Raw genomic sequence first — 19,343 nt, forward strand, 5'->3', positions numbered from 1 at the left:
AATCGAATTTATAAATTTGCTAGGGATAAAGGTATCAGAATAAATAACTGCCCAACCTACGTACATGAATTAAACGGGACAACGGAAAGGTATAATAGAACAGTGATGGACATGGCGCGTTGCTTGTTAGCGGAAGCAAAAGTACATAAAAGGTACTGGCTGGAAATAGATTGGACAGCGGTATACTTGAAGAATCGAATACTGGCAAATACTATAGAGAGAAAGACACCTTTTGAAATATTCTTCGGGAGAAAACCAAGTGCTGAAAATATACATCTATATGGAAGTAAAGTTTTTATAAGAACAAAAGAGAGTTTCTAAATGGGATAAGAAGGCAGATATGGGAATTTTGTTTGGATATAGTGAAGTAGGTTACAGAGGCTTATTAGGTGGGAAAATAACAATAGCGAGACATGTAGAGGTCATAGAAACAGACACAAAATGTACCGGTTTTGTGGAGAATTCATTCGATAAAGAAAACGATGACATTGAGGATAATGATTTATTGGTAAACATGAATAAGGAATGAGTAAGGAAGAGTTAGAAAGTAGGAAAGATGAAAATGATAACAGTCTTGACAGCTTAAACATCCCTGGAAAATCTACACGTAATAAGAGAACTCCAGTAAAATATCCAGAAAAAGAAAACATTAGTGAAATCCATGCAAATTATTGTAGTGTAGATATCCCTTGTACATTTGAGGAGGCGATTTGTTGTGAAGATAGTGAAGATTTCAAACAAGCTATGAATAAGGAAATAGAATGTCTTTATAAGAATAAAACTTGGAAATTGGTAGAAAGGGTAAAAGGCAAAGACGTATTAGATGTAAAATGGGTTTACACGAGAAAATCAGATGACAGATATAAAGCTAGATTAGTGGTAAGAGGATTCCAACAAAGAAACGTAGCCGATGACATATACTCCCCAGTAGCGAGTAATGAGACCTTTAAGATATTGCTATCAAAGTGGATTAATTATTAAGCAAATGAATGTAGAAACTGCTTTTTTAAATGGTGAAGTAACCTCGGAGGTATATGTAAATCAACCAAAGGGATATGCGGACGGAGCGAATAGAGTTTGTAAACTATCGAAAGCGCTGTATGGGTTAAAAGAAAGTCCAAGGGACTGGTATGAGTGTTTTGATAAGTATGTGACGAGATTGGGTTTTAAAAAGAATAACATAGAGTTGTGCCTATATACACATGGAGAGGGAGAAATTGTTGCATATTTGCTAATATATGTAGACGATTTGCTAATTTGTAGTAAAAACAAAAGGAAGATACAAAGTGTAAAGAAGTTACTAACTAATAGATTTGAAATGAAAGATTTAGGTGAAGTCAAAGAATTGAGAGGATATTGGATAAAAAAATTTAATTGGCGCATTGTTGTATATTAGTGAAAATACCAGACCCGATATAAGTTATGGTGTGAATTATTTGAGTAGATTTCAAGATTGTTGTAATGAGACACATTTTAAATTTGCTTTGCGAATATTGAAATATTTGTACCGGACTAGAGAGTTAAGATTAGATTATAAAAGGAATGAAAAATGTGAAACGATAGATTGTTATGTGGACGCTGATTGGGCAGGAGATCATTTAGATAGGAAATCGACTTCTGGATATGTAATTAGATTGTATGGAAATGTAATTGGTTGGAAGTCTAAGAAAACAAAGGTGTGTGACAAAAGCCTCGACGTATGCAGAGTATGTAGCTCTATCGGAAGCGGTGAGTGAATTAATGTCTATTAGGGAAATTATGAAAATCTTCAATGTAAATCTAGACGATAACCCTGTAAAAATTTATGAGGATAACTCTGGAGTGATAAGTATAGCAAAGCACGGAAATTTTACAAAAAATTCTAAACACATTGAAGTTCATTACCACTATGTTCACGAGTGCTTAATGGAGAACAAGATAAACATACTTAAAGTAAGTACAGACGAAAATACTGCGGATATTTTTACGAAGGCACTGTGTAGAGAGAAATTCGAAAGGTTTAGGTCATGGATGAATGTAAACTAAGAGAAATGTAAATAAATAAGTGTTAAAGTTTCTGTTACGTAAATCGTCAAAGCATGTAAATACGATTGAGTGTACAGTATAAATGTAAGGAGGCGTGTTGGGAATATGATACATTTACACTGTACATGCGAATGTGTGTGTAAGCGTCAGAGGACGTCCGGGTCTTGGATGAGACAAAAGACAGGAGCCAGTCGTTAGAAGTATCTGGAAGATTCGGTTGAAAACAAGCGTGCGTGCGAGTAGGATTTTGAGATCTTAAGAGTATAAGAAATATGTATAACAGTTGTATGCTAGATAAAGGGAATTATTTGTATTTCCGAATCCATTCTATATCTTTTCAATTCCGGAACATGCAAAATTGCATTTTGGCAGGTTTTGGCAGAGACCAGAGTTGACATAGCTCAAACAAGCTGATGAGTAATGTAACTGTAGCAAATGTAAAGTATAAGGCGTATCGAATTGTCGACATATGTGCAAAACAAGCGGAGAGACTTTGTAAGCAATATTTAAGCATTAATAGCAAAAACTGCAATTATGCTAGATTTTACAGGGTCCATAGTTGGCATAGCACAAACCGGCTGATTTGGCATCAGATGTGGAATATAAGGCGCATCGTATGGCCCTCGTTTCTGCAAAACAAGCGGAGATACCTTGATTCGAATTTGTAAGCATTAATATCCAAAACTGCAGTCACGCTGGATTTCACCGAGTCCAGTCTTGACAATGTGCAAACTGTCTGATGTGTGCTGTGTTTGGCAACAAATGTGGAGTATAACATGCCTCCTATTGTGAACATACTTACCATGAAAACGGAGATACATTCACTTGAATATTAGGCTTGAATGTGCAAAACTACAAATACGCTGGATTTGACTCGTTCCGTATTTAACATGGCTTAAACCAGATGAAGCGCCCAGTGTATGGCAGTCGATGTGGAATACACCGCGCACCGTTTTGTCGACATGTCTGCAACAGAAACTGAGTCACGTCGATCTGAATATTGAACCCTGATCATGCATTACTGCATTTACGCTTGATTTCACGGGGTCCGGATTTGACATAGCGCAAACCAGATGATGTGAGCTGTATTTAGTAGCAACTACGGATTATAAAGCGCATCGAATTTTCCACATACCTGCAATCGAAACGGAGATTAGTTGATTTGATTATTTAGGTTTGGTAATGCAAAACTGCAATTGCGTTGGGTTTGACAGGACCAGAGTGGACATAGCGCTGATTAGATGATATTGGTTTAATTTGCAAGAAATGTGGAATACAAGGCAAATCGTATTGTCGACACATTTCCAACAGTAACGGAGATGCGTGGATTTGAATATATAATAATTTATATGAACAACTGCCATTGCGCTAGATTTGTCGGTGATCGGAGATGACATAGTTTAAATCGAATGATGTGCACTGTATTGGCAGCAAATGTGCAGTATAACCTGAGTCGAATTGTCGGCATATCAGCAACAGATGCGGAGATACGTCGGTTTGAATGCATAATACTGAATATACAAAACTGAAAATACGCTGGATCTGACTAGGTCTAGATTTTGCATAGCTCAAACCGGATTGTGTTCACTGTATCTGGCAGCAAATGTGGAGTGTAGCGTGCATCGTATTTCCGACATACATAATATGTATACAGCTAATAACAGCGCAATGTTTTCTAATGGAGAATTCGGCCTATGTAAGCAAAACTGCAATTACATTGGATTTCACAGGATACACAGATGAAATAGCACAAACCCTCCGATGTGTGATAAATTTGGAAGCAAATGTGGAGTATAACACACATAAATTTATCGTCATATCTGCATTAGAAACAGAGATGCGTAGATTTGAATATTTAAGCCTGAATATGCAACACTGCAATTTCGCTGGATTTCACACGGTCCAGAGTTAACTTAGCGCCAGCCCACTGATGTGCGCTCTATTTGGCAGCAAATGTGGAGCCACCGCGCATAGCATTTTCGACATATATTCAATACCAGTGCAGCAGTTGAAAAGTCGCATCCCGGATGATGCGCGCTGTATTTGGTAGTAAATGTGGAATACAACTTGCATAGTATTTTCGACATATCTGTAATAGGAACGAAGATACCTTCATTTGAATATTTAAGCCTGAATATGCAAATTTGCAATTACACAGAATTTGATCGGGTCCAGATTTGACGTGGCACAAACCGGCTGATGTGGCAGCATATGTGCAATATTATGCGCATCGAATTGTCGTCATTTGAGCTCTTGAGGCGGAGATACGTGGATTTCCATATTTTAGACTGAGTATGCAAAACTGCAAATACGCTGGATTTGACACGGTCCAGAATTGACATTGCGCAAACTGGCAGATATGCGCTGTATAGGTTTATCTGAACATTTAGGCATGAATATGCGAAACTACAATCGTGCCGGCATTGACTGAAACCAGAGAGGACATAACGGAAACAGGCTGGTGTGCGGTGCATTTGGCAAGAAATGTGGGGTACAAGTCACATCGAATTCTCGACATATTTGCCACAAGAACGGAGATACGTTGATTTGATTATTCGTGCATGAGTATCCAAAATTGCAATTGCGCTGGCTTTAACAATGGTCAGAATCGACATAGCGCAAACCGGCTGATGAGTAATACATTTGGCAGTACGACGCTATCTCGAATTGTGGACATATCTGCAACGGAACCGGAAATAGCTTGACTTGAATATTTAAACCTGAAAATGGAAAGCGCTAACAACTCTACTCTCAGCAACGCTAACACCTCTCACCAGCGGCAACGCTAACAACTCCACTCTCAACAACGCTAACACCTCTCGCAACTCGACAGCGCTAACAACTCTACTCGTCGCCTGCTCGATTAACTCTGACCTCTCGACTCACTCTTATTTCTCGATCAACCGCTCAACGCTTCTCGATCAGCCAATCTTTAAAGTTAAATCGTCCCCTACCATTAGCGTTAGTTTTTCCAACTCTCTAAGCCCATTCTGTTAACGCTCAGCAAGTACAAGGTGACTTTAGTCATATAGGCTTTCTCCCCGATGTAAAGTAACAACCGAAGGACAGACGACATTGTTTTGATCGATTTCTAATGAGGCTTTTTCCTCACGATACTACAATATGTTGACTTGAATATTTAAGCCTGAATATGCAAAAGTCCAAATGCGCTGAGGTTGGCTGGGTCCACACGTTACATAACTCAAACCAGATAATATGCACTGTATTTGGCAGCGAATATGGAGTATAACGCGCTTCGTGCTGTCGTCATATTTGCAATGCAAACGGCTATACGGTGATTTCAATAGTTAAGCATGAATATGCAAAACAGCAATTTCGCTGGATTTGACAGAGCCTGGAGTTGACATAGTACAAACCTGCTGATGTGTGGTGCACATGACATCGGATGTGTAATGTAACCGGCATCGCTTTGTCGCAATATGTGCAATAGAAACGGAGATACATTCATTTGAATATGTTAGCCTTAATTTGTAAAACTGCAATTACGCTTGATATGTCGAGGACCAGAGATGATATAATAGCACGAGCCAGCTGATGTGAGCTGTATTTGGCAGGCAATGAGGAGTATATCTCGCATCTAATTGACGGCAAATCTCCAGTCGCAGCGGTGATACGATTTATTTAATATTCAATAATGGGCCTGTTACGATACCGATAGTATTAGCGTGACTGAAACACATTGCCGTCTCAGTAAAACCATTTTATTTCAAGCTTCACGCTACAGTTCTGAATCCGGACAAGACCGTTTCAAGTTCTCGCAAGAGCAAGCAGTCAAATTAAGGTACTTACGCGAGTTAGAGTCTAATACATTTTATTGGTCCAACATCGATGGGGCGATCTCGCATCGAAATTTTCGGATGACCGCGTAACCTTCCAACGACGACCGCCGTACGAGCAGCGGATAAACTTATTTCGTGCCTTAGGTTGCCCTCACCACGTCCTCTACTTCTTGATTCTTGGTTGGTAGCTTTAGCAGCTGCAGGTCCGAGAAATTGCATCTTGACCCGCTTTCTCGTATGTCGCATGTGACGTCTCACTTTCCATCGTAGACACTTGTCGGATCTACATACGTTGAACCATTTGCGCGAGACAAGCGCGGCGCTCTGCAGGGACGAGGGATCCAATTTTCGAAGTATCAAGTGCGAAACCTCCAGTGGTAGTTCGGAAATGATATCTACCTTGCTTGGCACGAACAAACCAACGACGCATAGTAGAGATCTAAAAAACTCCATATTGCTTCTACTGTTGCGCGAGCACGACTGACGGTCAAGCTAAGAGTGGAAGCTTATATATGTGCTGTTCGTCACGGTGCACTGCGAGTTCCGGTTCCGGGTGAGAGTGCTGGTGAGGCAGAATCGATGGTATGCGCATGTATTTTCACTTACATCGGGTTCACATTATGATTAGAGTTAGAGACGCGAAACGAATCTTCATTTGGTTTAGACGTTGAACTTATGCAATAGAGCAGATATTTACTAGCGTAAATTTGATTGTTATATAATTTGACAAGTAGTCGTGGTAATTAGGTACTCGAGAAGCTAATGACAATGATCCTGGGTTCAATAACAAAGCCGCGGTCAACGGGATAACAGAATTCGTTTCCATCCTGATTCCAAGTTGTACCATACTTCCTTATCTACGGTATAGGTAGGACTGAACAAACTCCTTGTCAAAACATAGAATATCCAGCGAGTGTTAAGGCTCTTTGTTACTGGTTAATGTGACCTCACGTGAGAATGACTTTCCGGCACGATGATGCTGCAGTGGAAAACAATGATGGGTGTGTCTAAGGGCACCGGAACATCGGATTCGTGGAGAAAAGACTTCGCTCTGAAAGAGATTGATAGTGACGTTACTGTTAATTGGACAATTTCCATGTTGATGGTTAGAGAAGGATGCTAGTAGCCCTTGAAGGAACGTTGCTAGCGGGAGGCGTCGTCCGTGGAAAAATAGATTTCACCTATCATCCCGTAGTTGGAACGAAGACTGTTTGCCTGTTTAGGACTGTTAAGGACTTTAATTAACTAAATCTTAAGGTTTATAATGGGTCCTCAGCCTAGCTAAACATATACTGTTGAGATGCGTTGACATCTGGCAATCATCTTATCCGACGGATAGAGTCTGCGTGTGGCGAGACACGGGAGCGAACCCGTTGGAATGTTTACTGTCACGTGCCGCTACGATTATTTCATTTAAGGACAGCTATAGAATTACTCCATGCCTTTATTAGACAAAACGTTCATCCCTTGACCGCGGCTACGTTCGGTGACTGGTTGTCGCCTCGAGGCCAATTGCAGTATCACAAGTTTCGAACAATTACAATCGGACTGGATGGCTACAATTGTTGAATTACTGCTATGGTGGAATATAGATTACAATGTTACGGGATTTTCCCAAAATTCCAAACGGAAGGTTCCCGTGTTCTTTCATCTCCGATTTATATTTATGCTTGATCTGTCTGGGAGCAGTCTGGATATAGCGCAATCTGGCTGGTAAACGATGTATTTGGCAAGAAATGTGGAGTACCAGGCACGTCGAATTGTCGACATATCAGCAACAGCAACGGAGATACGTGGAGTTGAATATTTGAGTCCGAATCTGCAAAACAACAATTACACTGCATATAACAGAGACCAGTGTCGATGTTCTGCCGCGCAACTCATCTGCACTCAATCCCGCGCGGCTTGACAGCCAACGGTCCACGTCCTACGCTTTAAAACTTTTGTCGAAATTTTAAAGTTTAATGGTAAACTCTTCGTTCTTATAATGTCTAACTGACAGGCATGCACCATTTATAAAAGAATCAACATAAATTTCGTAGTTGAGTATTATTGAAAGTCTCTAATTTAATTCAGAAAGGCAATAATTTGTTTAACGAAATAAGCCATTTATTTATCATCCGGGTTTCTACCATGACATTTATGTTATAATAGCAATATGAAAATAAGGCAATCTGAGTAAAGAAATACTATTTCAAGTCATTTTCGCCTATACATCTTAAGTGGTTCATAAATGATTCGTGTATACCCTTCTTTCCTTCTGCCACTACTCACGTGAAACTATAACTAGCATTTAAACAAAATCAACTATGTTTCGCGTCAACGACAGTCGTAAATTCCCGTTACCATCAGATAATCGAAGCCACTGTAAGGATATAGAAGGGGTTCGGAAATACAAATAATTCCCTTTATTTAGCACACAACAGTTATACATATATCTTATACTCTAAAGACCTCGAAATCCTACCCGCACGCACGCTTGTTGCCAACCGACTCTACCAGATACTTGTAACGACTGACTCTTGTCTTTTGTCCCAACTAAGGCCTGGACGTCCTCTGACGCTTACACACACATTCACATGTACAGTGTAAATGTATCATATTCCCAACGGGAATAAATATTCAGATCAACGTGACTACGTTTCGATTGCAGGTATGTAGACAATTCGATGCGCGTTATATTCCATATCTGATGCCAAGTACAGTGCAAGTCATCCGGTTTACGCTATGTAAAATCTGGACCCAGCCAGATCCAGCGTAGTTGCAGTTTCGTATATTCAGGATTAAGTATTCAAACCGACGTATCTCCGATTCTACTTCACATATGGCTACAATTAGAGGCTCGTTATACTCCAAATTTGCTGCCAAACACAGTGCACGTTATCCCGTTTGATGCATGTAAAATCGGGACCTAGCCGAACCCTGCGTATTTGCAGTTTTACATATTCAGTATTAAATATTCGAATCAACGAATCTCCGTTTCTATGGCACACTTACAGACAATTCGGTGCGCGTTATATTTGACATCTGATGACATATACAGCGCACATCAGTAGGTTAGCGTTTTGTTCACTCTTGTCCCTGTCAACTACACCATAGTTGCAGTTTAGCATATTCATGCTTGAATATCGAAAGCAACGTATCTTCGTTTCTATGGCAGATATGACGAAAATTCGGTGAGCGTTATGCTCCTGATTCGCTGGTGAGCACAGAGCACATCTTCCGATTCTATCTTCTCTTCTGTCTCATGTCTTCTCTGGTCACTGACAGATTCAGCGTAATTTCTGTTTTGCATATTCATGCCTAAATGTTCAAACCAACGTATCAGCGCTGCTATTGGATACATGTCGTAAATGCGATGCGCGCTATGCTCCACAATTACAGCCAAATACAGTACTTATCCGGTTTGCGCTATGTCGACTGTATTTGCGAACTATCGCGGGGAGACGCGGTCGTTTGAATACGCGTCAATGGGAGTCGTAAATTCCCGTTACGATTGGAATAATCGACACCACGAATAGTTCGATCCCCGTATTTCGCTTAGGATAATAGGTGTAGTCGTTGTGGTATAACACTGGGAGTCACAAAGTTATAAAAAATATATGTATTTCCAACGATTTATTCAATCACAGTGAGTAAGAACGCCGTTGCTTAAGATACAGATAACGAAGAGAAGGATTATTCTTAGATGAGAGTGTGAGGTATAGGAGTTCTCGGTCCGTGAGGGCTGTAGGAGCTGTCGGACTTCTGGATACTGTGAGAGCCATAGGAGGCTCTTAGAGATATAGGAACGGTGAGAGTTGTAGGGATTGCGGGAACTCTAATCACCGTGAGAGACGATGGAACTCTGAGAGATATAGGAACGGTGAGAGTTATAGGGATTGCAGGAACTCTATTCACCGTGAGAGATGATGTAACTCTAAAGTTTATTCTGATGTGAGTACGGAGCTTGGTATGGTTGTGCCCTTTGAACGAAGAACGCGGATTCGATGCATACATTGTTAGTTAGGAAAGTGAGGGCAATGATCCGCGATGCCGATTGGTTATGACTAATGTTAGGAAGGAAGAGAGGAGGAAGAAGCCTCCTACCAACGTGGGTCCTAGGCGACATTGTTTATGGGAAAACTCAGATTTTCCGTTAGGTAGATGTCCGCATTTTTCGTTAGGCCACTACCCGCTTTCTCCGTCATTCTTAAGAGCGCGTAATAAACCCAAGGACCTTTCTAAAAACCGACCGACGACACTTCTAGAGTTAGAATGTCTTTTCGGACAAACAGATTGACTTAGACCATATGTGCGAACAATGCAGTTAGGATTTCATCTTTATGGTGGGCCCTTGGGCCTATGGAGGATTCGAAGGATGGCACGTGGACCGTTGGCTGTCAAGTCGCGCGGGATTGAGTGCAGATGTGTTGCGCGGCAGAACATCGACTCTGGTCTCTGTTATGTGCAGTGTAATTGTTGTTTTGCAGATTCAGACTCAAATATTCAACTCCACGTATCTCCGTTGCTGTTGCTGATATGTCGACAATTCGATGTGCCTGGTACTCCACATTCCTTGCCAAATACATCGCTTACCAGCCAGTTCGCGCTATATCTGCACTGGTCCCAGACAGATCAAGCATAAATATAAGTCGGAGATGAAATATCACGGGAACGTTCCGTTTGGAATTTTGGGAAAATCCCGTAACATTGTAATCTAGATTCTACCATAGCTGTAATTCAACAATTGTAGCCATCCAGTCCGATTGTAATTGTTCGAAACTTGTGATACTGCACTTGGCCTCGAGGCGACAACCAGTACCGAACGTAGCCGCGGTCAAGGGATGAACGTTTTGTCTAATAAAGGCATGGAGTAACTCTATAGCCTTTCTATAAAAGGAATGCTTGGAACGGGGCACGACGGTAAAAATTTCAACGATTTCTGTTCTGTGGCTCGGCACACGCAGACTCTATTATTTGAGTAAGTACATGATCAGCTAGTCCGAGGACCGGCTATAAATCTTAAGATTTGTTTAATTAAGGTCCTTCAAACCGACAAACAGTCCTCGCTCCAACTACGAGAAAATAGGAGAAATCTATTTTTCTCACGAACGACGCTTCCTCTTCTCGAACTCTCTCTTAAGGGCGGCTAGCACCCATCCCTAACCACCAACATGGGAATTGACCAATTAACAGTAAAGTCAATTTCCCTCAATTTCCGAACGAAGACTTTTCTCCACGTATCCGATGATTTCGTGCCCTTAGGCACACCCATCATAGTTTTCCTCGACAGCGTTACCGTGATGGAGAACCACTCTCCCGTGCGATCTCAACGACGATTCAAGTAACCCACTGATACGTAGTGATTGCCCCATGCATTAACATTGAGTACAACTTAGACGCTGAAGAAAAGTGGAGTTCGTCATCCCGTTGACCGCGGATTCGTTATTGAGCCTAGGATCATTGTCATTAGCTTCTCGAGTATCTAATTATCGCGATTACTTGTCCAATTCCATCATAGTCATATTTGCACTAGTAAATATCATCTGTATTGCATAATGATCACGTCTAGCGCCAATAGGGATTTGTTTCACGCCCTTAACCCTAACTCTAATCTTAACGCCAACCCGACATCTGAAGTGGGATCAGTGCCGACTATAGCAATGCTAGAACTTACGACCATCGTGCGCAAGTAATTCAGTCGCTAGTGCAAAAATCGAGTGTGAAACCTAACAATTTTTCGCTACCACGTTTTATCCCTTAAAATCGCGTGCTCCGACTCCGCTGCATGGGGCGCAGCTGCCAACCTGGTTATGGAAGGAAACTATAATTTCAATAACGAGCGGCGTGTCGACTCGTGCGTACTGGAAGCATCAACGGAGAGATCAAGTCATCTGGGTGAATCGTTTCCATTTTATTCCGATTCGGGAGCCGAGCGTTCACTAATTAAAGAGTCCGCGGCCTCGAGATTTTCTGGCAAAGGAATGACTGACATATTAGTAATGCGAGGAGTAGGGAATACCTGTATTAAACAAATGCCACACATTTGTTCATTGTGTGTATTAATGATTTTTACATCGAAGATAATTTCTCATGTCCTTCCTGACAGTTATTTAAAATATGATATCGCGATTAGTTGGGGAACTCTAAGTCTGGATTTTGACGTAACACTACACAAAATAGCCTCGCTATGTGTAAAACAAAAATAATTAATGTCTGTAATGAAACCACTGCAAACGAGATCGTCGTTAATGAAGTTGACACTGATGTACATGGTAATAATAAAAGTCGATCAATTTCTCTTCTCGACAAATTCAAAGATTCATTCGTTACGGGTTTCCTACGTATTCGCGCAAATACAGGCCGGTTAGAAATACGATTAATTGATCCTAACACCACCGTACGAGGAAGTTCTTATAGACTTAGCGAGGAGAAGCGAAGAGCGGTACGTGAGAAAACAAGCGTTTTAATTAAAGCAAAGATCATAAGGCCTAGTAATTCGCCATTTGCGAGCCCTACATAACTCGTGAAGAAGAAAAACGACTCAGATAGATTATGAGCAGGTTCCTGAGAGCTAAGTCAAAATATGGTCGCGGATCGGTACCCTTTACTCCTTATTGCGGATCAAGTCGCGAGATTGCAAGAGGCGAGATACTTTATTAGCCTGGACATGGTCATCGGGTTTCACCAAATTCCTATTTATCCTAATTCAGCGGAGTATACAGCGTTCGTTACCCCCGACAGACAATATGAATTGATAACGATGCCGTTTGGACTGAAAAATTGCACCGTCCGTCTTTCGGAGGGCCATTCGTAACGCCCCAGGCTACCTCGCTCATTCGTACGTTGATATTTATTTCGATAACGTCCTAATTATTACCGACTCGATAGATCAAGCTTTAGAAAGATTGAAACGCCGTATTAGATACCCTCGTAAAAGCCGGATTCTCTTTTAACTTTGCGAAACGTTCTCTTAAGGACATCGGTGCTCTATTTGAGATGTGTAATTCATAACGGAGAAGTTCGTCCCGACCCGGGTAAAATACACACCTTAAGTTCTTAACCTGTGCCAACCACCGTCACACAGTTCATCCCTAAATTCTCACAGATGAGGAAACTACGCGCTCATCCCTGTACGCGCTCATCTCAGATAACAGAAATATAACTTGGACAGATAGACACGAGAGAATAAGATAACAGGTAGTTTCCGTCCTGACCGACGCGCCGGTGCTGATGATATTCAACCCCAATTACCCGATAGAACTACATACTGATGCTAGCTCGGAGAGTTACGGGGCGATTTTGACGCATCAAGCCGAAGGTAAGAACAAGGTAATAGAGTATTACAATAAAAGAACCAGCCCCGCGGAATCTAGATATCACTCCTATGAACTCGAAACATTAGCTATCGTAAACGCCGTAAAACATTTCCGTCGCTATCTACATGGACGGAAATTTCTTGTCGTCACGGATTACAACTCGTTGAAAGCGCTGAGTAATAAAGTACATTTAAATGACAGGGACCATAGGTGATGGACTTACTTGCAGACTTTTATTGATGACATTATGTGTCGGGAAAGTAAACGGACGGCTCGCGTAGATTTCTTTTCGCGAAACCGCACAGGCGTTGACCCTATTAAATTCGACAAAATCAAAGAGAAAATAGTTAATCTGGCAGAAATTTCGGAAGATTGGCTGTTAGCGGAACAACGTCGTGATTCTCAAATCTTGGAAATCGCCAAGGAATTGCAAAACGATGGGCTCGCGGGGGACATCGCGAATACATACGAATTACGGTCCGGTACTATTTACCGTAGGATACAAAGAAACGGCAGGACTCTCTGTTTACCCATAGTCCCAAGTGGTTTTAGATAGTCTGTTATTAACCATGTGCACCAGTCAATTATGCACTAAGGTTGGGAGAAAACGCTCGAGAAACTATACGAGTATTACTGTTTCGAAGGGATGGCGAAGTACGTTCGCCGATTCATTGAGAACTGTCATGCTTGTCAAGATTCGAAAGCTAGTTTAGGTAAGATACAAGCCGAACTGCATCCTATACCTAAGACCAGCATACCCTGGCATACGGTCCACATGGACATAACAGGCAAGTTGAATGGTAAAAGCGATTAAAAGGAGCACGTCATTGTTTTGACCGACGTCTTCACTAAATTCGTATACCTGCATCATACTAGTAAGATAGATTCCCTTAATACCATTAAAGCGCTTAAATCCGCTATATTTTTATTCGGGAGTCCCTGCCGGATAATAGGAGATCAGGGAATATGTTTTAAGGGTAAGGAATTTCGAGAATTCTGCTAAAGCAAACGAATTAAAGTTCACTTAATAGCGACCGGTGCTAGTAGAGCCAATGGACAGGTAGAGCGTGTTATGGGTGTATTGAAAATTATGTTCACGGTAGTGGAATCGACCGGGCGGCCGTGGCAAGACGCGATTGGGGAAATACAGTTGGCTTTGAATTGCACCACCAACCGCGTGACAAACTCGAGCTCATTAGAACTACTAATAGGTAGAACGACAAGACCGTGCGATCTGTTGTTACCCGATAACATCAAAAGTATCGATATCTCCAATATAAGACGACAGGCAATAAAGTGGATGGAAACTAGTGCTAGGTATGATGAGGATGGATTTGACAAAACTAAAGTTAAAGCGGTTAGGTTTAACCTCGGTGATTTCGTATTACGCAAAATGAGGAAAGAAATCAAACCAAATTAGATCCAAAATTTAGAGGTCCATTTGTAATAGAAGATGTTTTGGAAGGAGACAGGTATATCTTAAAGGTATTAAACGGTAAGCGATCGTTCAAGTACAGTCACGACATGTTGAGGAAAATGCCAGATGGTTGCACCCCTGCCGAGTTGGATGTCTGTAGTGAAGGCCATAACAGTGGCCATGACGATATGAGTACTTCGATCTCGGAAGATTAGTAGCACTATGACAATATCACCCGGCAGGGCGAGTTCGCACGTGTTTCGGGGCGATAATGTGATAAAGCTCAGAGAGAACGTGTGATGTGGCCCACATGCTTTTCATGGTAACAGTGTGATACAGCTCAGAGGGAACGTGTGATGTGGCTCATACGCTTTTCATGGTAACAATATGATAAGGCTCAGTGAGAACATGCGATGCGACTTGCATGCTTTTCGGGGTGACAATATGATAAGGCTCAGTGAGACCGTGGAACGAAGCTCTATGTGCTCATACGATCTAGAAGGCCGAGATCCTTTGGTGTGCGAAATCGAAAATGGTCCATCATGCCGTTACGATCCGACTGATAACTTGCAGGATGCAACTATCACCTTGGATACTAACTATAACGCTACTAATTTTCATAATCTTTTATTTTTTTGCTGCCATATCCCCGAACAGGATTTGTTGCTACACTGGACCCTTGCCTTATTCGAACTTCTAGTTAAATTGTGAATAATGTTAATTGTATCGAGTCTAATGTTAGGAAACTCAATATTTTAGTTACACACGAGGACGTGTGATAGTCAGTATGGCCGTGTCGGAGATGAAAGAACACCTGAAACTTCCATTCGGAACTTTGGGAAGACCCCTAGTACTGTAATTTAGACTTCACCATAGCCGTATTATGAAACTGTTGTCATTCGATCCGACTGTACTTATTTGAGATGAGATAACGTGCGTGATAGGTATAGAAGAATCACTCGGTATTGTTTAACAATAACTGTTTATTTGCTTGTGTTCGTGGTATACACTAGCGCGCCGAAAGCACGGTACAATTATCGATTCAAGATTACAAGTTCAAGCTCGGCGCGATACTTTACGCGGTGGTTCGAGTCGAGACGATTGCACATATGTCGAGAGATTCAGATTCGCTATTACGTACGACTGCGGACGAACAATCCAGAAGGTGTCTTCCAACTTGCCTCGCGGCTCGCGATAGAACAGAATGAATTTGTGTCGCGATGATGCTCCTTAGGAAAACTGTGTTTGGGTGTGTCTCAGGATACCGGATCATCGGATTCGTTAAGAAAAGTGTTAGTTCAGAGAGTGAGGGAAACGGACGTCGCTGTTAATTGGCAAAATTGTGAGTTGGTTGTTGGAAAGGGATGACAACTGCTCTTGAGAGAAAGTTGCTAGCGAGGAGCGTCGTACGTGAGAAAAAGCAGATTTCCCGTAGTGGGTGGTATGTGTAGGGACTATAGAGACAAAGACTATTTGTCCCTTTAGAGAATCTCAGCTGCATGAATCCTAAGATTTATAGCGGGTCCTTAGGCTCGCTGTAAATATTCGGTGAGAATCTGTATCAGATAGACATCTGGCAACCATCAGTTCGAAAGGTAGAGTCCTTGTGTAGCGAGGCACGGGACAGAAACCGTTGGGAAGTTTGCTGTCGACTGCCGCTACAGAGATTTATGATAGTGAGCTCGGACTCGAGGAGACAATCAGTCGCCGAACATAGTCGCGGTCAAGGGATGAACGTTTTGTTTAACAAAGGCATGAAGTAACTCTATAGCTCTCCTTAAAAGAAATACTTGGGACGGGGCACGACGGTAAAAATTTCAACGATTTTTGTCCCGTGGCTCGCCAGACACAGACTTTGTCCTTCCGGTAAGATGATGGCCAGATGTCGACGCATTCTCAAGGTATATGTTTAGCTGGCTGAGGGCCCGCTACGAATATTAAGTTTCAATTATACAAAGTATTTCAAATAGACTAATAGCCTGTGCCCCAACTACGGGAAGATAAGAGAAATCTATCCGTCTACGAACGCTTCCCACTGGCAACACTACCCAAGGACGGAAAGCACCCTTCTCTAACCACCAACATGGAAATTGACCAATTAACAGTAACGTCAATTTCCCTCACGTTCTGAACGAAGACTTTTCAGCACGAATCCGAGCCCTTAGACACACCCATCATAGTTTTCCTCGACAGCGTCGCCGTGATGGAGAGACACGCTCTAGTGCGGGCTCATCAGCAATCGACCTGTCATTCTTATACGTAGTAATTGCTCCTTGCTCTAACATGTAGTGCAACTTAGACGCTAACGTAGGGTAGAGCTCAGCATCCGTTGACCGCGGAAACGTTGCCGGAGCCGAGACCATTGTCATAGTGCCGCGAATGTCGAAACATTGCGATTACATATCGACGCTGTAATCTTTCTAATTAGTGTCAATAAACTCAACTATTGTTACACCGCACCGATGGCTAATTTCAACGAAGATTCATCGAACACCCCCACCCCTAATCCTGACGTTGACCCGACAAATATATCTTATACTCTGAAGACATCGAAAACCTAGTCGCACGCACGTTTGTTGTCAACCGACCCTTTAAAATGTTTCTAACGGCTGCTAATTGCCCTTTGGCCCAACTAAGGCCTGGACACTCTCTGACGCCTACACACACATTCACATGTACAGTTCAAATGTATCATCTTCCTAACACTATTTTATATTTGGTTACTGTCAAATGCAATGTAATTGCAGTTTCGCATAGTCATGCTTAAATATTCAAATCAACGTATCTCCGCTGCTATCGCAGATATGCCGACATTTCGATTCGCGTTATACTCCAGATTTGCAGGCAAATACAGAACACACCAGCCGCTTTGCGCTTCGTCCTCTCTGGACCTTGTGAAGTGCAGCGTAAATGAAGTATTGCGTATTCAGGAATAAACATTCAGATCAATGTGTCTTCGCCTCTATAGCAAATATGCCAACAACCAATCCACATTTGCTGCCAAATACAGAGCACATTAGCTGGTCAGCGTTATGTCGACTCTGGTCCCCGTTATATGCAGTGTAATTGTAGTTCTGCAGATTCAGACTCAAATATTCAACTAAACGTATCTCCGTTGCTGTTGCTGATATGTCGACAATTCGATGTGCCTTATACTGCACATTTGCTGCCAAATATAGTGCACACCAGCCATTTTTTCACTATATCAACAGTTCCCTTGCGTGATAGGAACCGTGCGACGTCCCTCGATATTTAGCCGCCAAGGGGCCGCTGACCACTATTTACACCCTCATCAAACCAAAGGACCCACCATAAACTTAGACTTTTTAAGTAATTCTAGATGGTCCCTTTCATCTTGCACGCCCAATTTCTTAAATGTTTTTGATTGATGTGTATTCCTTAGAAAAGTCCTTATGTTTATATATACAATCTTAGAAACGCTCTTAGAAACTACGGAAAAGCTGGTAGTTATATAATGGGAAATCCGGTAATTATATAATATTAAACCGGACATTTATCTGATGAAAATGTGTGGATTTTCCCATGAACAGGGTCATCCATGAGCCACGTTGGTAGGATGCTTACTCCTCCTATCTTCATTCATTAACGCTGATCATACCCAATGGGTATCGCGAATCCTTGTCCTCCCTTTTCATAACAAAAAGAGTGAACAACGAATCAGTTTCCCTTGTTCAAAAATTACCTACATACCGAGCTTTCCTCCGTAAGTATATAAGAGGGGAATTCGAGTTATATATCGGTTCGAATATTCTCTACACCCATGACTTCATCGAAAACCACCTATCTATGCATACTCAATCTAGGTTTTCAGATCAGTCAATATATCTACCCGGATTCTCTCATATCAGATCAATCCATTTCTTCGTCACCTATATCTTAAACGGCGGAATTACTAACTCGTGTTGTTGTACAAAGTTGTTGGAAATACATATTTCAAAAATATTGAAATATGTATAATTTTTGTGCTGGACTAGGTCCAGTGCGTAGTGGAGATCACTGTAACGGGATATCACTGTGTGGAGATATGTGTGTGCGCGGCGACTGAGAAACAGACGAATGTAAACAGTTCTATCGGTTAACAGTCTTCAAAAGGTCGGGTATGAATAAAAGTGCTGAGACGCGCGCAAGTGTACATCGATAAATATTCTAGAAATCGTTTATACAGTAAATATGTGTCTACGTTAATAGTAATGGCCAACGTAAATTGAATGTTTCCATAACAATATTTCGGCCATCAGGATCCACAATTCTCAATATGGTAGCAAAATTCGTGGTTGACGAGATTTAAGGTTATGGGACCACGTGTAACCGGGAGTGAATGTATAAAAAAGGTTCATTTTGAAAGAATTGGAAATATGTTCTGAAGAGATAAAGAGGCTGTTGGCGGAGCAGATAAAAGGAATCTGTATAGTGAGGAGAACTGTTTTTGAAAAAAGGGTGAAGATGAAAAGACGAATCAAGATGCCAATGGACGATAAAACTAAAATTCAAGTATTCGATGTACGTGATTACGAAGCGTGGAAGAAAAGAACATTAATGTATTTAAAGTGTAAAAAATGTTATGAACTGGCTACACGAGAGAAAATGGACACGGATGCGAAAGATAATTGGGATGAAAAGAATCAATGGGCGATGAACTACATCTATTGTAGTATAACAAATGAGCAATTAGAATTTGTTGGTGATCAAGACACTGTTTACAAAATTATTACAAAATTTGATGAGATGTATATGAAGGAATCAACAGCATTGCAACTTTCTATAAGACGTAGACTCGAC

At 41.5% G+C, this 19,343-nt stretch overlaps 1 protein-coding gene across 1 annotated transcript in view; it reads left to right on the forward strand.

Moving 5' to 3' along the window:
• The window catches only part of LOC105667082, a 36,632-nt gene extending 21,874 nt beyond the window's left edge, over positions 1-14,758 (forward strand). Inside the window, exon 3 of the mRNA XM_048414147.1 lies at positions 14,639-14,758. Coding sequence (XP_048270104.1) covers positions 14,639-14,758 — 120 coding nt within the window. The remainder of the gene's footprint in view (positions 1-14,638) is intronic.
• Positions 14,759-19,343: the final 4,585 nt, after the last annotated feature.

The sequence above is a fragment of the Bombus terrestris genome, unplaced genomic scaffold, assembly GCF_910591885.1.
Source record: "Bombus terrestris unplaced genomic scaffold, iyBomTerr1.2, whole genome shotgun sequence".
In the NCBI taxonomy this organism is placed as follows: Eukaryota; Metazoa; Arthropoda; class Insecta; order Hymenoptera; family Apidae; genus Bombus; species Bombus terrestris.